The sequence below is a fragment of the Catharus ustulatus genome, chromosome 1 (genome assembly GCF_009819885.2).
Source record: "Catharus ustulatus isolate bCatUst1 chromosome 1, bCatUst1.pri.v2, whole genome shotgun sequence".
NCBI lineage: Eukaryota > Metazoa > Chordata > Aves > Passeriformes > Turdidae > Catharus > Catharus ustulatus.
Genome location: NC_046221.1, coordinates 8,538,641 through 8,563,219, shown reverse-complemented (window position 1 = coordinate 8,563,219; position 24,579 = coordinate 8,538,641). Strand labels below are relative to the sequence as shown.

General features: G+C 38.4%; 1 protein-coding gene across 1 annotated transcript in view; it reads right to left on the bottom strand.

Moving 5' to 3' along the window:
• Positions 1–6,300: 6,300 nt before the first annotated feature.
• UBE3C (ubiquitin protein ligase E3C) overlaps positions 6,301–24,579 on the bottom strand; it is a 66,768-nt gene continuing 48,489 nt past the window's right edge. The window contains exons 19-23 of the mRNA XM_033059430.1: positions 17,978–18,190; positions 10,609–10,797; positions 10,445–10,511; positions 9,453–9,583; positions 6,301–7,003 (exon numbers count right to left, since the gene is read on the bottom strand). Coding sequence (XP_032915321.1) covers positions 6,833–7,003; positions 9,453–9,583; positions 10,445–10,511; positions 10,609–10,797; positions 17,978–18,190 — 771 coding nt within the window. The 3' untranslated portion in view covers positions 6,301–6,832. The remainder of the gene's footprint in view (positions 7,004–9,452; positions 9,584–10,444; positions 10,512–10,608; positions 10,798–17,977; positions 18,191–24,579) is intronic.

Here is a 24,579-nt window from a genome sequence, read left to right as displayed (position 1 = left end):
TAAAAGCACAAAATAACCCATTTTCACTTGCAGTGTTTTCCTGCCAAGCACAACCTCGGTTTTCATCAGGACAGCGTGTCTTAGGTAATCTAGAGGCTGCAAGTTTATCTGGACTCCTCTTTGTGTGCAAAAGCCTGAGCTAAGTGGATGCTTTTCAAAGTGGTTAAACCACTTCAGTACAGTTGATGTTTTTGCCAATTCCTCCTGAAGTATCAGATGTATTCTGCTGATTATTTGGGGTTCTGCACAAACAACCCAGAAACTACTGGGGGCAGTCAGACGATCTCACAGCTTATGCCAAGTGCTTATTCTTTTCAAGGACAGCTTGATCAGCATTTATGTTCATTAACTTGATCAGGGATATGCTTTTTTGTCCGTGTTTCAATGCCAAATATTAGTTAATTCTATGTAATTTTTCATCAATAGCCGATAGATCTACCAGGTAATTATACCTAAAATATCTCTGCAGAACTCTGAGCTCTGCTGCTGTTTGCCTGTAAGTGAAGAGGGAGAAAAACAGAGCTGTAATGAAAACAATTACTCTTAAGATAAGGGCTAGAAGGAAATAATTCCTTCAGAAGGTTTGTTTGACAACATACAGCAAAACCACACAGCAATTGAGGAGGAATGCTTTTCCCAGGTCTAACATTTGGGCAAGCAGCAGCAGCAGGAGGATCTGAAGTAACACCATCTGGTGACTGCCTGTTTCTTTCTTCAGCAGTCAAGAACTATGTGTAACTATAAACAAAGAATAAAATAGAAATAATGCAAAACTACTTTTCAGTTAAATGTTACACAGAATGAACAAACAGCTGCTCTGGGAATGCAGAAAAGAATGATGTTAAATATAGTAGGAAATTTGAGCACACTGCTCCTATAAATACATGAACCAACTTTGCAAACAGAATGTATGATTCTGTAGAGCTGTGGACAGGGAAGCTTAGACCCAGACTGGAGAGCAGCTATCCTGGCAATAAATGCAGCAAGGATTTAACCATCACACAACAAGAGCTCAGCCCTTAACAGTGTGAAATCAAGCTGCAGGATATCTGTGCCTGCCTTTATGGCCCATTTTTTGTCAGTTAGAATTCCCATGTTTCTCCTGTTTGACTGTCTGATGTGCTTTGCTGAACTCTGAGCTACTACTCGACCTTCAGAAGACAATCAAAATACAGGACTTTGTACAAGAGCTTGCACTTGGGTGTTTGATACTGTTGGTGGCAGAAGCAAATATACAATTAGGTGGTTTAATGTTAGTCCTAAGGTATTTATATCAATGTTTAGCATCCTATCTATAAAAAATTGTGGAAAAAATTCAGAACTCAGTTTTTTACCAAGTCTGCTATTTTTCATTGATAAGAGATTTGCAAAATTCTTGGAAAGTCAAAGCAACACTGGAAGTCGAAAATGCAAAGCCACAAAATCTTAAATCCAACCCTACCTGGTAAATGTCACTGATTAACAACCACAGGAATTTGACAAGGAAAAGATTTACTGTCACTTAACTCAGTCCCCAATCACATCAAAGTCCACAAAAGGTATTTTGAAGATGCTGCTGGGTTCACTAACAAGCAAGGCAGAGATAAAGATGAAAAGATGATTAAGGTTTTGGAGGCTGTGTCACATGAGGAGTGGCTGAGGAGAAGCTGAAGCAAATATGCTGCTATTTCTAAGCATTCAGAAATGAAATATGCACAATACTAACTTTATAAATATTGAAGTATAACTAAAAGTGTGTTTAGCAATAAATAAGTAAAGGGAAGCAGATAAGTCTAATTATCAAAGGAGATAAAAACTAAATTGCACCTTTAAAGGGGCCCACATGTGCCAGAATTCTAGAAGCAGTTGAGCAAGAAATTTTTGTGTTTCCTGACAGAGTGGCATTCTTCACTGTGAATTGCAGCTTCTCAGACTTCTATCCATGGAGCTTTTCTTTCCAAAGATTCTGAAGAAGTTTTTACAAAGCAGAGCAAGTGCATTGTTTGAAAAACACCCTGAAACAACAGCAACCCTCAGAGCTGCAGCTTCCTTGGCATAGTGGGAAATCACAGCTCAAACACTGAAGGTATGAGCCATTCCAAAACACCAGAACCACAGGAATGTTTAGATTGGACAAGACCTCAGTGATGATTGAGTTCAGCCATTAACCCAGCACTGCCAGTCCCACCACTGAACCAAGTCCCTCAGTGACACATCTCCAGGAATTTTAAATCCCTTGGGAATTGTGACTCCATCACTGCCATGAGTGGCCAGTTCCAACAGTATCAACTTCAAGACCAACAAGCAGTTAATACTAGATTCTTTTAGAACATACTCAGTACTACCAGTTTTCAACAAGAGGATGCCCAATTTACTGCAAAAAATGAAAGAGTGTTTCTGCAGTTTCAAGAAAACTCAAATTATTTTATTCACAAAAGCAGAAGTCAATAAAAATAGAGATATCCTGATCAGTTTTACAGACCATGTTCATTTCTTCTCTCCACTGACAGGCAAAAGCATCATGGAAAAAAAAAGGTAACAAAGCATTTATATCACAAACCATTATTAACACATATTCATGTATATGAGCAAATATTACAGTTCCAACAAACATTCCTCTTTTGATTTTTTTCCTTTTTTTTTCTGTGCTGTACTATTTTTCAGTGGTGGTAAGAATATGTGCTGTCTCACTATTATTTAATTAATAGTTTTTAGTAGAAACTGTAATCAATGAACTCACTGCACTCAAAAGTGTTTTCTCTGAATTCCAAACCCCTTTATAGGACTAAATGAGGATGTTTGTGCTATATTACTCAAGTGATGTTAAAAAAAAAAAAAAACATCAGCATTGGTACTAATAGCATTAGGAAGCTCATTTTTTATTATTTTTATGGAGCACCTCCCCAAAAAATACCTGAAGATATCCTCCTTATTCAAATCAAACTTCTGTCAGCTCAGTGTTTTTGCATGAAACTGGAAGGAAATCTTTCCTCTTTTAAAGATACATAAATGGTCCCTAGAAATCAGTTTTTATATAAGTCTGGCTTTCAGGACCATGATGGAAGACAGAGATTAAGGACAAGGCCAATTACTCCTGGTTTGGTTTGCTGTACTTTATTTTCTTAAATCCATCTAATGGGACTGAAGCCCCATCTGGAAAAACTTTTATTTAAATAAAGAGACCAAGTGCTAATTTTGTTTCTTTATTCCACTTTTAATGCCTTTGAACTTTGTAGAGATGAAAAATTTGTGAACTCTTTCCATCACACAGACCTTGACAAAAATTTTTGTAGAACAGGTTACAAAATTACAAACCCAAACTTACTTGAAAACAAAAACCAATCAGAAAATGCTTGCTTTTTCAAAAAGCAAGTACTGAACTAGGAAGAAGAAACACTGTAGTACAGAAACTTACTTTAAAATGGGTTGTCTTGTACAGAAACCAACCCCAAACTCATAATTGTTACTGCTATCATTCTGATGATCAAATCTACAATAATGTTTCAGGTTGCTTGCATGCAGATTGCTCCTGCCTCTGCTTACCTAAACTGTGGGAGCATCACCACTGGGGGACAATCCACTCTTATTTTAAAATCCAGAAAATCCAGTTTCATATAGAAACAATTCTTGCTACCTAAGTGCTACAAGAGATCATTTTGAGCGCCCTGCTTCTCAGGACATGACTGTGTTACCTCTCACACCTTTATCTCCTCTTCCTTGAAATATCCAGCAATAGATCATTGAAAAGCAGGAGCTCCTGCTTGATCCTCTCTGCAAACACCTGGCAGAGCTGGAAGCACTGGTTGCCAAAGGAAAGCCCCACTCTGCTCTCACTGCAGCCTGGATTCTGCAGGTGGTGAAGCTGCACAGAGCTCCAGCCTGTGCACAGTGAAATTTGGGCTACAACTGCTCTGATGCCCTGCCTGTGCCAGAGTCACACTCCATGTACAGGAGACACAGACAGCACTGAGTGCTGCAGACCAAAGAAATAAAACATCAGAGTATTGGCAGCAAACTCAAGTTTTCTCCTGAAGGTTCTGCAGCTCTGGGATTCCTGCAATTACAGCTCTGTGCAAATCTCACTTCCCCAGCCTACCCTCCCTGTGGCACCTGCTGCTTTCCTGGCCACAGGCAGCAATAGTGGGCACTGGCTCCTTTTCAAAAGCACAAAGTGGACGTCACCAGTCACCAGTACTTGGCATGACTCCAACACAATCTTCAAAATACAAATATTTAATAGAAAAATTTAATTTAATTTTACAAAATACAGATACAACACTACCGAATGTAGCAAAATAATGGAATTGAAAAATAATTTCAAAATATTTAAAGCATTAGGTTCTAAAATAAATAATGCTATCTAAAAGAAGTGTTCAGGTTTTGCAATTAGGAGGCAGTTTCACTATTACTGATCTCTTTTTCAACTTCTTTACAAGTTTCATAATTTATGTAGAAAAATATACAAGAAAAGAATTTGGGATAAAGAATAGGTTGAGTATGTAACATTTAACATAAATAAAAAGCCTAAAGCAAAACCAAAAAGAAAACCAATCGTTTTATTTCTGTACATCAAGACTACAAATAGTATTTTAACACTTCATTTATTACCCAAATTAAGAAATTATACATTTTTATATGGTTACTAGTAAACATCTTACAACCACTCAGTTTCCCCACATTTAAAAGGATATTGCTGGTTACTGCTTATTAAATAGGAAATCCAGCAGAGTTTCCAGTAACAGCAAAATATTTTTTTGCATAAGAGATGAATACAAATTTGATTGTAATTTTTGATGATTTAAAATATAAAAGTAAAGTTCAGAGGGATGGACTGATGAATCTTACAGTCTGAACTATAATTCCTTTTTTAATCTCACTGCAGTTTGCATATGAAACCCTGTGATGTGCCTACTACTAGAGGATCAGCTCCTTCCATACAAGAGCAATTTTTTCCCCAGATATCAAATTATATTCAGCAGCATATTCCCACTTACTTTTCTCAGCAGAAATACTGCAGGGAAAGGGATATAAAAGCTGTTTAATCACAAAAAAAGTTAATTTTATTAGTGTCTACAACACAGATACGGCATTTAAGATGGAAAGAAATTATAGGGAAAAGGAATGTGAACACCACAGGCTTCAAATATAAAAGATAAAGCCTGATAACTTTGGTTCAAATAACTTTAATAATTATTACATGTATATTTTTCCAAATTGGTGATTTCTGTATGTACTGTGTATGCAACAGGAGATTGATTCATTTAAAACCAACCAACCAATCAACACACCTGTACAGGCACAAAAGACAGAAACAGAACAGAGAAAACCTGGAAAGTCACATCCATTCAGAACAGTGTCCAAGTGATAATGATGCAGCAAAGGTTGAACTTAAAATAATGCAAATCTGTTTTCTTCAAAGTGTTTCAGAAAGCACAAATGGAATATTACACCACTTTATCTCAGTGCCTACCATCTTGAGGGAAGGTAGTATGAAACAAAATCAGTTCTGCAACACCTATCACAGAATCATGGACTATGCTGAGTTGGAAGGGGCCGATCAGGATCATCCAGTCCAACTCCTGGCCCTGCACAGGACACCCCAGAGTCACAACAAGTGTCTGAGAGCATTGCTCAAACGCTCCTTGAACTCTGGCAGACTTGGGGCTGTGACCACTGTCCTGGGGAACTGTTCCAGAGCCCAACTGCTCTCTGGGTGAAAAACCATTTCATGATACCCAGCCTGAATCTTTCCCAGTCCAGTCCCATGCTGTTTCCTCAGGTTCTGTCACTGGTCACCACAGAGCAGAGACCAGTGCCTGCCCTCCTCTACCCCTCACAAGGAAGCTGTAACTGCAGTGAGTTCTCCCTTCAGTCTCCTCCAGGCTGAACAGACCAAGTGACCTCAGCCACTCTTCACACAGCTTCCCCTCCAGGCCTTCACCACCCTCACAGCCTCCTCTGGATGCTCTCTAAAGGCTCAATGTCTTCTTTATATTGTGGCACCCAGAACTGCCCCCAGCACTCAAGGTGAGGCTGCCCCAGCCCAGAGCAGAGGCACAATCCCTCCCTTGCCTGGCTGGTGATGCTGGGCCTGATGCCCCCAGGACAGGGCTGGCCCTCCTGGCTGCCAGGGCACTGCTGGCTTGTGTTCAGCTTGTCACAAATAAAGCACTCCCAGCTCCCTTTCCACAGCTGCTCTCCAGCCTCTCACTCCCCAGTCTGTCCACAGAGCCAGGGCTGCCCTGTCCCAGGTGCAGAATCCAGCACTTGCCCTGGCTGAACTTCACATGACTGGTGATTGCCCATCTCTCTGTGATTTGTAAACAACTCTGCAATGTAAGTTAAGATGTCAGGTTGTCAGTAATGAGCATTTTCATCCTCTCATTTCTGGGATATCTGCAAACATCTGCTTGCCTTCGTTCTAGAAGATTAATTACAGGATGTTAGCCCTGTCTCATCCCAATGCACCGCACAGTACACAACTTTATTGCCAGTTTGCAAAATTATTTATGTTTGAACAGCAAAAAGCCAAAGCTTCATCTTTGGTTAATTCCACTGAGATGTCACTGTTCTTTAAATGTGCTCTTCCTTCACATAAACACAGAAATCAGCCACGCTGCACACAGCATTCATTGTTTTGAGTCATAAAGCAGTGTCAATGCAATACTCAGTAATGGAAGCTAACTAAGAAATTGTGTTTAGAAATAAAACCTATTTGAGGGCATTTGGTAAGACACAAGAGCTGCAGAAATGTAGACAGAATTCCCTTAAAACTGCTTGGGTATGGGTGCTGCTTATAGAGTAGGCACTGGTTCTTTCTTCTGCAGATCATCCAAATAAGCATTGGTTGGACTCAGCTGAGTTCAAATCCAGCAGCACATTCAATGGCATAGAGGAGCTTGCTTCGCATCAGGTTCTCGTCATAAAACTCAGGAAGCTTCAGCAAGTTCATGCAGGTACTGGCAGTAGGCAGCCTGTCTAAATCAGATCCTCCATTGTGAATGCAAAATGCAGGATATAACTCCTGGAAGATGCAACCAAAACAAAAAACAACCACGTATCAAAAAAAGGTATACAAGCCAAAACCTACCTCGTAGCAGCTGGCACACATTTCTGTGAAGTAAATCACCAGATGAAAACCTGTAACAATGACACTGAAATGGCATTTCTTTCATTCCTCATAGCACCAAAACCACTCTTGAATTGTGTAGTGTCTGCCTTGTTGCAACAAGATCCACTAATTAGGAGTACACAAAGCAATTTATGTGATTCTAAGGAAAATACAGTGACTTGTTATTCATACAGTCTATGGTACAAATTTACAATGCTACAAAAACATAGTATCAATGTGAGTCTGTAATAATATAAACTTGTCAAACCCTGATTGTTCTTCTGATGTGTTAACTACTGATCTGAAGAACACATTATGTATGTAATATTTAATTGCTTTAATAAAAGCCCATCTATCTTCTTCCAAGAAGTAGTATAGTGAAAAATACATTGATTTGTTACCTCCAAAGCACTGTTTTTGCTGGCAATACAGTATTCATATTGTCAAATGCTTGCCTGAGATAAAAAAGTTCTGATTTTAGAAACTGGAAAAAAATTCCAGCTGCAAAGGCAAAAGGTCAATGAGATTCTAAGCTAAATTATTGTTCAAATGGAGGCCTTAAAAGTATTTCACGGCTAAAATGTTGCATTTTTAGTGTTCCTTTCAAAATGCTAATTGAATTCCCCTACTCTAGCTTTAAAAATGGGAAAATGGAGTCCTAAATTGAAATGTCATGCCAAGGGCACCATTTGTTGCATAATTAAATACTGTACAGCGGGAAACTGCAATAGTTTGGAAGGGAAAAGTATCATCAATTTATTATGTGACCTGATTGGAACTTAACAATTTTCAACCATACTTTAATGATTTTTTTTTTGTCCGTAACAATCACATTTATTAAACTTATTAAACTTTAATTAGCTTTAGTAAATGTTATTTTGAACCTGTCTCTGGCAATGAAAGTTTAAAATTTTTAAATTATGCAAAACTAGACTATGGAATCTATAAGATATAACCATATCAAGGTATTGCCTAATCTTAAATCAACGTGCACTAACAAAGAAAACATGCTGGTCCCACAATATAATGCATACACACTCCATCCATTTCTTCAAATGTCACACTGGCTATCTCAAAGCTGGGTACCTGCATCTGCAATTTCTTCCTCTCCCCTTGTAATTAAAGAGGATGACAACAAAAGGGAACTTCTGCTTACTCGGTTTCCCCAGCTGTTTACCATTCTCCCTTCCTCATGTGACTGATGTGCACTGTCCTAGCTTGGTCTCATCCCAGAGTTTTCCAGTTGCTCTTCCTGCTGTCCTGTAAAACCCTATTCATTGCTAGAGTACTGTACAGCAATATTTACATGGACTTGGGGGGTTTAGGAGAAAAGCCTGCCGACTTTTAAATAAGGAATCACAGAAATCAATCGACAAATACCTGAGACAGGATTCATGTTATTCAACAGCCATGTTCATTGTCTCCATATCCATATCTATGGGCACTCTTTACTGTCCAAGGGGATCTGGTTAACATGTTTTGGGGAGTCTAAGACATGACTTAATTGATCCTGAAGTTGACACATGGAACAGTCAGACCGATTACCAGCTGAATGTGCCAGTTCCAATCCTAGCTGTCTATAAAAGGAGCGTAGCTGAGCTATAGATTACAGATACTGAAGGTGGAGGACATTGCCTATCCACATGGTAACACCACCACACAGCACTGAATGTTCCCAGATTTTAGAGGAAATGATATGATGGCTGGTTCTTAGCCAAAATTTTACAGTCCACTGAAATTCAGGGGTAGAACAACCCTAGAATTCAGTTTCAAAATGTCTTCAAATTGCCTTGGCCCCTCTTGTGTTTTATCAGCAGTAGAGAAGATTTTTCTTCATACTTTAGCTTCCCTGTAAATAGCAATCTGGAAACTGCAGCTAAATATTTTGCTGCTAAGGATAATGAGCTGTGAGATACAAGCAGATAAATGGGAATTAGAAGAAAAGGAAATACATGTCCTTCTTCAAATGGTTAATTTAAGAGGATCAAATTTAATAACTGCCTTTATATCCTAAATTGTCTTTTGCCTGACTTAGAAGACACTAGGCTTAACTCAACCTGTTGCTTGAAACTGGTAGTAACTCTGCTTCTGCACAACATGAAATGGCAGAGGGACCTTCCATCACAAGCAGCAAGTGCTCTAATCAGCAGTTTGCAGGCTTATCAAATTTCACAGTTAAAATGGAAAGCAACAGAACACTTCACTACATATTCTGAAACTTATTATACATGCACATGCAAGCATTAAAGCTGTTTCTGTAGTCATGGATGAGTATTCTCAAATTTTAGATTCTGAGACAAGAAAAACTTGGACCAACATCTTCAGCATTTCTAAAAGTTTGGCAGGAAGTCAGAGGACTTACCTTAAACCCCAGAAGAGGTGGTCGAGAGCAGCTCGTTACAAATTTGAGCAGTTTGCGTTTCTCTTCATCGGTGAAGCTTTCTACAACCCTCCAAAATATTTTAATTACAGGATGGTCTGCTGTGTAGCCACCTACAATGAGATTTAAATGATTTACAGCTAGAATAGTTTTATGTAAGACAAACTATTCAGAAAACCTATCATCAATCTTGAAGGTTTGGGGAAAATATTATAACCAGCAGACTTGTACTGCTAACTTCCAGTACCTACAGATCTGTCATCACTGCAATTTCAGTCTCCTTGCTTACCTAAGGCAACTACATCCCTCAGCTTCTTAAATGCAGTTTTCTTCACTGAATCCTATTTTGAATTCATTTTATTTAGTTTAGCATTTAGCTAGTAAGTTCAAATTATTGCCCTTCACTCCAAGAGTGTGAAAAATCTGCAAGATCCAGGATGTTACTGAATGAATCTGCTTAACCTGAGGTAAGCCCAGATGTGAACTGATGATTTGGTAGCTACTTTTTGATTACATTAATGATAAATACAAGGGACAAATTAAATAAGACATCTTACATTTCTTACAAGGAAAATTTATGATTTCTCTCTTCAGACTCTCTGAGAAATGGTAAGTATCTAAATGGGGTAGTAGAAACTGCTATCACAAAGTCATTTGCAGACTTATTTTAAGATCAATCAGACACAGTCAGTGACGAACTTTAATTTAGAAAAGAAACAACCTCAAATTATCTGGCTATAAACTTGCATTTAAGCATGTGAATACAATAAACTGTGTATCTCAATTTCCCACAATTTATAAACTGGGTTATAATCTCAGCCAATTTTCTGAAATTTAGGCACATCCATCAAATTTGGCCAAAGGTAACAAGAACAACCCTGCAACTTTTTCTTAAAAGGTAGGATAACAAGCAAGTTCAGTTAGTCCCAAGTCAGTCATAACAGATTTTTTTTCCTTAAGCAAAATATGCTTACCTGAATAGTTTGTGAAAGATTTAAGGTCATCTAAGCTAATAGGAACTTGTGCACCAGAAGTCAGAACCTAACAGCAAAGGAAATGAGACCGTTACGTTACAGGAAGAAATCAGCAATTATTTCTGTTCAGAGCAATAGTTCTGAGCAGCTTTAAGCAGAAGTACCTGGATTTCCTGCTGATCAAACATTCGAAGCCACTCGAGGTTGACCACGTTGGCCAGCCCCTGGCGGAAGGCCAGGCAGTGCTGGCGGATCTGTTTGTTCAGCCTGTAGTCCGCCACCAGATGGATGTACGCGATCCGGTTGGCGCTGGTGACGGGGATGTCCTTCCCACCTGGCTTCAGCTCAACCACCTGCAAACACAGCCATTCTCATCAGCTGGAAAACTGCACTTCTGTGCCCTAACTGGGAAATGGGGCTGCGAAACATTCTAGTAAGTGATGGATCTCTCTGAAGCTGACTAGAGTACACTCAGGAATATCCACCTCAAAGGAAGACAGAAGATTAAGGAGTTACAAAGGTAGGTGTTTTTTCTGGTTATGTGTAAGAGCACATTCTGTGCACCCAGACCTCCAGCTGCCAATGCACCCATAGTTTATCACCAGACAGCAGATTAAGCACAGTCAAAGTTCTTTCACAGGAGCCATATGTAACACCAAATTCACTAATGCAAGTCAGACAAGAACTGAGGTGAAAATACTCCTTGGTCAGCTCCCCCCAGTTTCACTACTAAGTGCCCTGGAAGGGAGAGTAGCCTGTAACACCCCAGAGCTCACACAGAACACTCTCCTTGCAGCTAGATTAGGGAAGCTGTGTTCCCCCTAACTGCTGCTGGTGAATTCTGCAGGGTCACATTGCGGTAACAGCAATGTCCGCTGAGTTAAAATTCAAAGTCTGACACAAGCCTGATTTGCAGAATGCTCAGCATTCACAACTCATCCTGTGGAAAATGTACTGTTATACATACTTAGTACATTCAATGAAAGTAAAAAACTCAACCAAACAAATCAAGCCTGAGTGTTGTTTTTCTACTGGGAAGCTCAACTTTTGTCCTTCAAGTACACCAAGGAACCTAGTATGGGAGAATTTTAAAAGAAAAATGCCAAAACTAAAGATACTGTAATGCATTAAGATATAAACCAGGTTCAAAGATAGCTGTTATGAGAACAGTATAGGCCTTCACATATTCTATTCTTCACTACATGAGATTAATTTTGTTAAGTAGCAGCCCAATTGGAAGGTATTATTAGAGTATTTAAGAGAAGAATTTTAAAAACCTGAAAAGCTGAGATACTGTCATTCTTCCAAAAACTGTTTCCTTTTTTTTTCTACACTCTGGAGTCAGCAATTTCTTCATTTATACCAACTGTACACTTCAGTATGTGGTAATGATGACATTTTTAGAGCAGAAAAATAAACACATGAACAGCTTCTTTTCTAATATGCAACCTAACAATGCAAGCTGTTCTTGTACTAAGCTTAATGTGCAAAATGGTTTGATTAAAAATTCACAGTGCTTTTGAGCATTCAGATTTTTTCTTGATTCATAGCTCTTTAAGGCAAAAGAAACCATTAAGATTCTGTGAATTCTGACCTCCCAAATGACACAGGCCAGAGGATTCTGTCTAGAGATTCCTGTATTTAACTCCATAAATCCAAAGATGAGTTAGAGCACACCTTTAGAGACATGCAATCTTGTGATGGAGTATCTACCATTTTCTTTGATAAGGTACCACAACCTGAATTACAATAGGTATTAAAAAAATGTCTTACTTCCCACTTTAATCCTTCAGCTGCAAGCCTGTGGCTTTTGTTAGCTCCTACAGTGAAAAAACTCATCAATACTCCACCATATCTGTGTGCAGGTACTGATTATGTTTAAACCCTGCTCCTGAAGGAATTAAGTAAAAGGAAGGTGTCAGTGTAGGTGACACCATTTCACACCCTGTACACATTATCTTGCTCCCTTTGACAAAAACCAGGGACACAAGACCCAGGAGGGCTCTGTCTGGGATCCACCCCTCGCAGAGCCAGGCATGGGACACAGCCAGGGACTGTTTCCAGAGGGTACAGACCAGTGCCTGGGGCCACTGGCTGGCCTGAGGGTCAGGGTATTTTTACTGGTAAAGTCCACATAGAGTATTAATAGAAATGTGGGACATGTTCCATACCACAGTGGAAGCAGCTGATGAGATGGGGGCCCTGCACTGCTGAGCTCTCTGTGTTTCATCCCACTTGTAGAATTTGTTAAAATTTTACAACTGGTGTGGGAAAGTTAATCATCAGATTAATCCAATTATTGACAAGAAACATTCTAATTTCCACTTCAAATCCAGTGAGTAAAGTTTGTTCATACCCATTGTCCTTACTTCAGTGTTGAAGAGCTTAGTCAGCTCTTCCCTTCCTCTTCAAATATATCCATGATGTATTACTTATGGGCAGCAACTTCATTAATCTTCTCAGAGACTTTTACACATAACTAAGCACAGGTTTTTTAATTTCCTCCTATAAAATATCTTTTACAAAGCCTAACAAGATCAGAAAGCTTTCTGTCATTTCTTAAATTCTTATCCTCTTTAGCTTTACAAGATCAGACCAACTAGTGACATTCCACATGAACAGATCAGTGTTGTGACCTCAATATTACTAACACTTCGCTATCTGCCACTTATCAACTTTCTCTACTTGTTTTGCTGAACTGCAGAGTCCCTTGGATTTTTGACACCATTTAGTACAATCCCTCTCTCTGAGGAATGGACACACTGAATTAGGCATATTGAAATTCATTAAAGCATATTTGTATCACCAACAATACATTAATAGGTATCACTCCATGTTCATGCAACAATTCCTGTGAGCTAAGTATTTACACTAAATATGCTTGAACTGATCTCCTTCCTAAAACAGTCAAAGGGAACTACTGGTAGGGTGCTCTAGAAAACTTCTGCATTTTAAGATTCATCCCAGCACTAGGTGAAGTAAAATGTCTGACCTTCCCTGTAGGCCAGCAAACAGAAATCAGGACACAGATTAATTTACATTTGCATTGCAATAGCACTGGCTCCACAGTGCTCTAGGGATGTCAGGAAAGATGTATTCATTCTATAATAAAAAGCTATTCTCTCCCCATAGAGTTCTTCCTGCAAAACAAAGGGAAAAAAAAAAAAAAAAAGATGTTGCACTCTGTCCGGCTCTCTAAAAACAGTGGTCAGAAAAAGCTGTTTGGGTTGTTTTTTAAAAATTAAAGTATTCCTTTTATTTTTATATTTTTAAGTAGTAAATCTTGATTTCTGATCCAGCAACGTTTCTGTAGCTCCCCTTCCTCCCCAGAGCCCTGCATTGCCACAAGTACAGGTACAGCCCTCAGCTGAGTGCATTTCCTGGGGTTTTCCAGAGACCAAACTATCCATTTTTAGAGTTTGTCAGTGTGAGGTTCCTATGACCACTGTTGTGTCACAGTATCATCCTAGACCAAAACAAAAGGGATAACAGAACAGAAATAATAAATATATTATGCCAAAAAGGCTAAGAAGGATGTAAAACAGAGAACAGTAACACATATGGTAACATATGGTAAGCATAAAAAGGTAGATGCACTCAGTGTTTTCATGGCATTAAAGGAACTATTATAGAATTCCCACCTAATTCTAAAAGTCAGGAACGATTGTTGAAGAGTTCCTATTCAAAAAGGCCACAGCACAACTTAATAGATCTTAAACGTTTTATCAGCTTCATTTTTACTTTTATCCATCCAGTTTTGACCACTAGATGGGGCAAGACAATAACTCAGGTAACCTGGGACTGGCCACATGAGGAAACTACAGCCCTGTGTCATCCTTTTCTATTCTGTACATCTACATTTAAACAAACAAACAAAAAGCATCAAAATTGCATGTACTAAAGGCAGTCAAAACACAGAAATAATTTAGGTAATATTCAGATCATTCAGATAAATTTGATTCCCTAGTCACAAAGTGCATCTTCAAAATAAATGAAGGGGGAATACCAAAAGGGGACAGAAAAGTCCCATGTGAAGACATAAGACAGGTAGCTCTTCACAGAATTACAGAAGCTCCAGTGCAATTTCATAAAGCTCTGACAGATATTCAAGAACTCCTACAAGATGAGAATATTTTATCTTTTCTCTTGGGCTCTGATCACTTTGTTCACATCCCCCCTACACAGTTTTTCCCCATTTTGAAAAGAAGTCAACGGGTTTTTTTCCCCTTTCCCTGTCATCTGCCTTCCAGACATTAATGCAGTAATTCCAGGTAGGAGACTGCATATGAATACCTAAGAATGCATTTTCTGTAAGGATTGCAAGACTGCCTGAGAAGGCTCAGCCTCAGCTTAGTTACTTTGCTGCTGAAAAATAGCTAAAATGATCCATCTAAGCCACTACATCCTAGTAAAGAGCTTGTCAAGACAGAAACTTTCAAAACTCTTTTTAAGGCTTCAAAATCTCCCCCCAAAGAAATTTAAAGGCAAAGAACTCCCCTTTGATGAGCATATTTTCAGTGACAGTGATGGCATTCACACCTGTTTAAAAAGCCCAAAAAGGTGCTCCAAAACCAAGTTCTGCATGATATGGATTTCATAGAAACTGCTGCCATATATATCATAGTGCTTCTCCGTGGATTTGTGCTTTTACACTTTATTTATGGCATCTTCTGATCACACTCAGCTTGTGATCCATGCAGTCTCAAGCATCAGCGTTTGGGACTGATACTATCAGGCAGAGTTTCTGCAGCACAGTACCCAACATTTCTGAAGGAAGAAGAATGAGAATTTGCATCTCCCTCTCACCCTGGACAGCCACAAAACTCGCCTCCCTCACTGAAAGAATGGGAGGGAGGAAGGTCTGAGAAGAGAAGGTATTTTCTTGAATTTGCTATCCTTACTCTTACAGACCTTTCATAACCATCTCATCTACAAGATAAAAGGAAAAACTAAATCAATATACAGACCTGTGACCACAGGCTGACCTCCTCTGAGACTTTGCTACTGGCCACCATTTTCTGCAGCAGCCCCAAGAGCTGAAATGCAGGCTGGTATCACTGCATTAGATGGATCTTTATCAAAAGCTGTTTGGGGTTGGAAGATAAGGTTGATGGCATAGCTCCCCTAATTAGCAGGTCTAATGTGCAAATTATTAAGTACCTTTTTCAACTTCTGGTGAATGCACTTTGACAATAGTTTAATGGGGTCTAAAAGCACATTACAGGATTGGAATCAATACCCTGATAATAGAATTTCTACCTTCTACTACTGACAGAGGCAATCGAGCCCCTTTTGAATGTGTCTTTCATTGCAGATAATGCTTTTGTGCCACAATTGGTGGGGGGACACTGTCATGAGGACAGCTATTTACAATGATAGATTTATGATGCATTTATTGGGCACTAATTTATTAAACACCAAAGTGGTTGTTTAGCTGAAAACTACATAAAATGTACATTCAACATGAGTGCAAATTAAGCTCTTTTCTCAAAGTGAATTAGCCTTACCTTGGCACAATCAATTAGTATGCAATGGTTACAAGTCAAATAGCAGATAAAATGTATTTATTCCTATGAGGTTTATTAAGGCAATGAAATGAAGTATAAAAACAGACTTGGTTGCATTGAAAGGCAGAAGACAGTGACAAGTACCAATGGGTTCTGTTGAAATCACACTAACATGCAGTGAGCCTCATAAAAAGATGGCTGATACTTTGTGGGTAAAAGGTTCTCTCTTCAAGTACAAAAACAGCAAACCAGCATCAGACTATTTATTTTCATTTACATTTCATCTTGTTACACAGTAACTCACTATTACATTAAATCTTCCTTTTAAAGTTAGTCCAAACAACTACAAATCAGAAGTCTTGAAAACAGTAGCCACAGCCCTCATTTTAGTTAGATACTAAACTGGATTTGTGTCAGCTGTGACCAACAAAGCTATTACTTTAAGCAGAGTTAAATAAATAGTTTTAGAATTCAGACTTCCCCCACTGTTAAAAATCCCAGGTAATACTGGAAGCTGCTATTTGCTGTGCTTTGCTCCCTAGAACCCAACCTCGGTGTGCTCCAGACCTCAGTTCAGTACCAGCCATGCAGAGCACAGGTACCACAGAGCAGGCACTCTAACAATGTGCTTTTGGGTACATCTGTATCACATCTTTATCTCAAGTTTTTGAGTGTTTTTCTAAAGTCAGTGCAGGTCAGACATTTTCATACAGGGAGTGTAATCCAGGGAGGAAAATGACATATGGCACATTTTTAATATTAAACCTTACTTGTATCAGACAACTGTTGCCTCTCCCCTTTAGTATGCTTTAGGAACCCCAAATCTGAGGGTCCTATTTTAAAATTTAATGCAATTCAGATTTTAGCATCTTCCAAAATGGCAGGAAATGGATGACAGAAGAGTAAGATAAAATCCAAGCCCGACCCTGTTCAAGCAGACTTGGCCAGCAAACTTGCTGTGACTGAAGCAGTAGCAGAGAATTCAAAGTACCAATTTCCAGGACTGGTTACTGCTGCAGTGGTGCTGCTGCACTGGAGACATGCACAGTCCTGCCTTCCCTGAGCAAAATACCCCAGAGCACTGCTCACCCCCTTCTGGAGCCTCTGCTGCTTCCTCACAAGACGAGGCTGAATTCAGATGCTGCTGCTTAGCACAATGTGGTGAGGTCTCTTTTTTCATCCAATTATATGCCATAATCAAATGTAAGTTTGAAATTCTCAATTTTAAATCCTCAAAAACAAAAGAGGAAGCATGACAAAAGGCTTTACCTAGGAGGCAACCTGCATTAGCACACTAAGGCAGGCTTTTAGATCTCTAGTGACATTTATTTTCCACTATAAGTGATCTTTAGTACACACAACAGAGCAAATAAAAGCTGTAATCAAATTATATGGTGCAACTGTGTTAAAAACTCAGATTTAAGGACCTAAGTCACTGTTTTTCAGAAGTGCTGAACACCATTTATCCCCTTTGACTAATCTGGTGTTCTTAACCCTTAAAAAAGGGGGGCAGGGGGTAAAAATGAAAATAAGGTTTGCCAAACTTCAGGCTCTCTTACTTTAAAAATTACAGATAAAGGAGACAATGCTTATCTCACAATAAAGGGTCTTTAGTATAATTATTTAAAACCTCTCTGACTGCTAGCTGCAATTCTAAAATCAGGCAGTACTTCTGCAATTTACACATCATCTAAATTTTGCTATTATTACAAGTGCAATTAAGGAAACAACACATTTTTGTTCAAGAAACATTCTCAGGCATTAGAATTTTGTATGCACGACTGTTAGAAAGCAATCACTGCAGTTTTCTCCTAAAGGACCAGACCTTTAAGTAATCATCAAAAGTTATTTTTAAGTACAGTTAGTTACTCTCTACTCCAAATATTAAGTCAGAATCCCAACTGATGCCTCACAGCAGCTTTACCAGCTGTTTCCTATCACATTTAAATTAAAAAATTAGTAAGTAGGGATAGTAAAGATTCATCAGTCATAGCTAAAAGAAAAGAAAATTCAAAGCCATTCTTACCTGCGCTTCCCCAAGGTCATTATTTACCACGGTGAAGTTTAATCCAAGTTCTTCCACGTCCCCCTCATAGCTCTTGAGAAAAAGCAAGTTTTTGTACATTTCTGGGTCTAGTGAAGCCAAATGATGGATGTCAACATCAGCACTTGTCCCTAATAATTTTGAGAGGAAAAAACTAGCAAATGGCAGCTCCACCAGCATATTTTCATAAAGAGCCTGAAAAATAAACAATTAAAAGCACATTAGATTTTATTGTTGCATATGCAGCAATTCAGAAGGTTATTGTCTCTTTCTCAACTTTTGTGTAATTCTTTCTTAATTCAGTGCCTGAGTAGGTTCTTCTGGCATGGAAATAGCTCAGATATTGCATAAATTTAAGAATATTCATCCAAAATTTGAAATGTGAATATTCTTGTGAAATACCAAGTTCCCAAATCTCACAAATTAATTATGTTGTGATTTAAAATGTAAGGTCATTGTTTATCTGTCATTACTCTTCTTATTCAAATAGCATTTATTTTCAGGAAAAGCAAGGTTTGCTAAGGGACAATGCAACTGCATCAAGAATGCCTTACAAAATAAGTTTACATCTCTACTTCCATCAGCACCATCACAAGCATTATTATTCCATTCATATCAATCACTACATGTAGAACTGTCATCCCCCTCATCCCCCTAAAACACCTCTGTAAACCCAGTACATTTTAAATTGGTATAAACTATCTAGTGCACGTTACACAGATTAATTGCTGCACTTTTGGTGAATTCCACTGCTCTAATGGCACAGGCAAAGCATCCTCATTTCCAAGCCAAGAGTTTAGTTCTGACTGGATCACAGGTCAAATCCTTTCTACGCCTGACACTGCTACAGATGTCAAAAAATTACTGAACCAAACATGTACCTGACCCAAATTTGCAGCTCTCACAAAATATTTATTTTGACTGCAACCTCAAATTATCCTCAAGAATTTTCAAACTTCAGCAACACCATTCTAGGTTCATCTACTGTATGAGCACATTTCCATGTAATGCAAAGTCTCTTTGGATTGTTTTTTTTAAGTCAGTAACAACTGTTTGATTGGAAGGAAAAAGTGCTTATGGTAGCTCTCAGAAGAATGAGAGGTGTACCCTTCAGAGCTATTCTGAATAAAGGACCACTGGTTTTGAAAGAGCCATTCCTGGCACATGCTGCCTTTCATTGTCAGTCTGTTTGCCACATGAGCATCTCTACCAAAGACAACCAAATCTTTACAGAACAGTAACACCACTGCCAGGCTGATCAGAAAAGACATCACCAACATTGTAACATCATTCTTTGTTCCCTTTTAACTCTCCAAGAGCAGACTTTTGGTGCTACTTAATTCCTCCATAATCTGCTGCAGACCTAGAAAAGGAATCCTACCAAGAGGGGAAAAAAAACAAAACTGGAAAAGGACTAACAGATGCAGCTCTAATCACTCAATGATATTCCAACAAAGACTTTAAGAAAAATATACACAATTCCTTAAACTTTTGAAAGAACATTTTTCTATGAGGTGAGTTAGACCTTGCAAAAAAACCTGAGAATAACGAGTTCAAAGCCAAAGGGTGCATTATATTTAGAGCCATATGATTTATTCAAGGTGTAGAAGTCAAAATCCTCATTTGTATAGTTGACTTTAAAAGCAAACTAGAGGGATAAATCATTAATTTGCAATGTGTAAGGTCAGTGTTTGCTGTTCCTGCATTAGTAACAATAAAGCTATTGTAATTCCTTAAATATATCAAAGCTACCCGAATTTAAAATGGAATTCCATCTGTGACTCATAAAATGTAAATGCAGAGGTGTAATTTTTTACACAAGGCAGGTTTAAGCCTTTAGAGCATTTAATATACAAGGACTAATAAATGATAGCACTAAAAACTATGATCACATCAGCTAAATGGATTATAAATTAAATTTCCATAATGTATGCAACTGAAATACAAATGTAGACATAAATCAAGGTATTTTCTAAACACAGGTTAATTACACAAATTCAAAACCTGTCTATTTTTTATGCAAAACAATCCACTTAGCATTTTTCAAACTGGTCTTAAGTCTTCACCACTTGCAACACTTGATCCTAGGAGCCTATCAATAATTCCTTGTCAGGAAAAAAACAGCAATAGGTATATTGAAGAAACTTGTATGTTATTTTTCAAGTGTCTGTCTTTTATGAGTGTTTATTGCTAGAAATTGTGCCAAAATGATTTGAAATAAAAAGGATTAATTATGGTAGAAGCTTTTTAATATAAGTGAGTGCAGCTGCAATGCAATTAATGCAAATTGTGATGCTATCAGGAAAATAAATGTGAACAACATCACTGGCTATTTCTGTTTGCTGCCAAATAACTTCAGTAATTTACTACATTAAGAATCAATAAAAAAATAATGCATTTCAAATGCATCACTATTAATCTTCAGGTAGTTCCAAAGTGAACATTTATAACTTCATCTAAAAACTATATAAAGCATTTTTAAATAAACTAAATTGTGCAACTTGAGAATAACTTTAATTACTCCCTCTCTTAGCTAAGTGATTGCAATATTCAAAATAAAGTATTTTTGGAAAGAAGACAAACAGCAGTGTTTTAATTAGTTTGAAAGTCAAGCTATCCTAATAAAGTTTAATAAAAAATGCACTAAAACTCTGTTGAATAAAGTAATGATGAACTTTGGTTTTGTTTCAAAGAGGTGAGTACCACCATTACAGCCCAGCACTGTGCACAGATGATGAGAAATGCTGTGTACAATAGGAGTAAATAAACTGAAACTTTATTTTCTGGATTCCATCTAACTTTTCTGTTTCTCAGTCAGCATAAACTGATCATACTACCTGTTGTTGCTAAAAAATGTGATTCCACACATTCCTGCCAGGGCAATGAAACCAATCAGCTGCTGATTTCCCCAGGTTGGATGCAAGCAGAGCAGTTGTACATAGAGGCTACAGGGTCATTACAACATTACAACAATAAGGTTCAAAACCTGCAGATTATTTGTGCTGTACTTTGTTTGGGCTGTTGGATTTGGGGTTTGCAGAGTGGGTGTGTGTTGGTGGTCACAGCATGGACACTGAAGTTTATTTTAAATCAGAGTAAGATCCAGCTCCCGGCCATGGCTCAAACAGGGTGGGATTGCAGGACCATTTGTTTCACCAGCCTTCCAGCTGCCAGCTGCCCATGGAAGCCCACCCTGATGGAGATTTTTCTTACTAAAGCTGATCTAATGGCCAAGAGGGAGACTCTCCTCGTTTTTCCATACTGAAATGCCTGGGGGAGCTCTAAGTTACTCTATTTTAAGCTCAGTTTTTTGCCTGTCTGGACTCTCTGAACTGGCTTTCTGCAACATCAACATCAAAGAGGCAGGAGCCCAGCATCAGCAACAGGCCAGGGAATGGTGACCACCTCTACCAGAGGGAAGCAGCTGCCAGATTTATCAGCTGCAGTGTGAAGCTGCATCATTAGAGTATACTTATATAGTCCTTTAATACAATGTATGGTCATGCTGTCCACACAGAACCTTCCTCTTTCTTCCTCTCACAGCCAATGAGCAACAACACTGATGTAAGAAAATGGCTTGCTCTAGAACAGAGATGTCTACTTCTGTTTGGGTAAGTCAGAGCTTCCTGCTCAGACACTGCTTCAGGAGATCAAAGCAAGCTTAACCAATGTGTATTTTAAAATTGATCTCAAACTTCAAGGATTCTCACCCTTTCCCAGGTTTCCTTTCACTCTGCAGTAGTCACCAATGAAACTGATGCCTTTCTATGATGAATTCTGACATTCCCAGCTTTTCTATTTGAGCCCCTGACCCCACTGTCTCTACCCTGCAGCCCATAAACTGCAGCAGACCCACGTAAGGCAAAAAGTCCAGATGGGAAGTCATGAAAGGAATGACTGGTGGTCACATTCTATTGCCCAGATGTGGGGGTCGACACAAAACCCTCACCTGATCCTATAGAGCTCTGCCTCCTTGAAGGGCTGGGATATAACACTCCAGCTGGACAGAAGTGCAATCTGCAGGTACAAACTTGGGGCAAGCAGCTGGTCTGCAGCAGAGCCACTGATGTTCACATCAAGGGCAATCCCACAAACATTGTGATGTTCACAGGGTGACACATTCCCAAGTACCTAAAGTCTGCTAAAGGCCAACCTGAATTTCCCAACACTCTTTCAAACTCATGTATATTAGGGATGCTCTTTAGTTAAAGTTGACATCTCCAGATATCAAAAAAAGTAACTTAAAAGCTTCTGAAATGACTTCAAAAAATTTATATTTCAGTAACAAATTATTTTTAGTACTCCCCAACCCAGTGTTCTCCTAATTATGTCAAGCCTTTTCTATTTTCTGAAGAGATGGCTAAAATAAAGGTTTTTTTTCTGGTAAAAAGGCCAAGAGCAACTATTACACTATGGAAAAAGCAATATTCAGTAAAAGGGACTTCACCCACCTGTCTCCCCCTTTGTTTGAATGCCTGCAGAACACACCAGAATATTAAAAACCACCAAAGTAACAGAAATCCTACTGTGGTTAAATAATTTTTTGCTTCACATGCAGTCTGAAGTCTGTTGTTCCTCTCTTAATTAATCTCAGTTACCTATGATTACAGATCAGTTCACAGTAATTTACTGCTACAGGGACTGGCCTTTACTCTGTTCAGTGACACAGATCACAATGTGGGCATTTGAAGAGATGAAAAATATGATGTTCAGACACAAATATACACTGAATGCACTCACTACACACCTGTGATGTGGAGGAACAAGAAACACTTCTTTAAGGCAAGCACCCTTCAGAATACAGGCATACAATTAGTATCTGTAATATGTTATGGAAGAAGGATCTGGGCTGAAGGACAGCTGTACATAGGGGCAAAGAGAAGGATGGCAGTTCTCTGGATAAGGAGAACTTTTCTTCTCTCAACAAAATAAGAATAATGCCTGACAGAGACTACAGATGGTAACTATCATGATACCATTTAAGTACTACAAGGTATGTTCAGGTACCACCCCAAGATTTAGGGAACTGCTCTTCAGAAAGAAAATATTTCACACCATGTTTTTAAGCTATTAGAGTCATTTCAGCCAGTTTAGCTGCACACAGTAGAGGTTACACGAGCGCTACAACGTGCTGAATAAAGTTCAAACTGCATAAACAAATTCACAGATGAACTAATTAAACCTCTCTCCCTGCAAGGCAGCTTTACTGCCTTTACTTACACTCTCAGGTCTACAACTAATTCTCTCATTTATTATTTCAACTAAAATCTCTCTTAAGAAAAATAATCAGTCACTGCTGCTACTTTCCATTAATCCTTCACAACCCAGAATTGTATTTTAAAGCATAAACAATGCTAAAAGTCACACCCTTGAAAGAGGCATGGATTTTGGGATAAGGCAGTAAAGGACTGGACTTAAATTCAGTTATTTCCATAATCAGCCCCCAAGACCATAACCCTTTCTATTTCAGTGATTTTAAACAGTTACTATTAAATAACACTTAGCACTTACAGAGTGCAATAGATCTTCAAAGCTGTACAGAACCATTAATAAAAATGATCAAAAAATAGCAAAACCATTAAAACTTCCTTCTACCTTATTATTTATATCCCAGAAAAACCTCATCACATTCACAAAGCCTTTGGGGGCAGCAGAGACTTTTCAACCCAAATGAAAAAGATGGAACTAAAAATTTACATTACTTAAAACGTAAGTAAACTTAAGTTAAAATTTAAGTTTGAGCAAACCCCAAATGATACTGTTTCTAAAGCCAATGTGGCAAAATAAAGTTATTTCTCCCAGGTGTGTCTCAATGCAATGTGTCCCTTTACCTGGGAGCTCTAAGTCACTGCTTCCAATTCTCTGAGCAGTAGCAGATGTCTAGATACATTTGCATCACCACAGTAATGGAAAATCTGGTGCATTATCTTCCCTGTATTACTGTGAAAATTCATAGCTTGTCTTTGTTGTGTCTTTTAAAAAAACAAGACTCCAGAATTCCACAGCTTGATTCCTGTAATTAGGCTTCTGTGAGCTTTAACAGCCCTTGCAAGAGTGTGAATTTAATCACATTTTTAAATTATTTTTTTTTTTTTTAGAAAAAGCCTTTTGTGAATTGGTTTTACTACAGATTTCCCACTCTGTGGGAATCTGGAGGTCAGTGAGCACAAGTTTATAGAAGCTCCAGAGACTTGGGGTGGCAAGACTCAGGCATGAAGGACCTGCCTGTCACAGCTGGTGCAAATTCCTGAAATGGATGGCAGGGGTGTGGCAGCACAGACCAAACTCATGAACACAGGACAAGGAAAATGTAAGGAACCATTCACAAAGACTTCACTGGATCATATTAACTGTAATGACCTTGAATTAATTTTTAATTTATAAATGGAAAGTCATGCTAGTATTTTTATTCTAGGAATTCAGGATGTCTTGAAATTACATTAATGTTTATTACCAAAACAGAGTGCTTCAGAAATGGCAGCACATGCACAAAATTATAATTTTATCATCTTGATACTTTCTTTCTCATTTAATAGGAACAGTTATCTCTGTAACTTATGCCATAATTATGATAAAAATTGCTA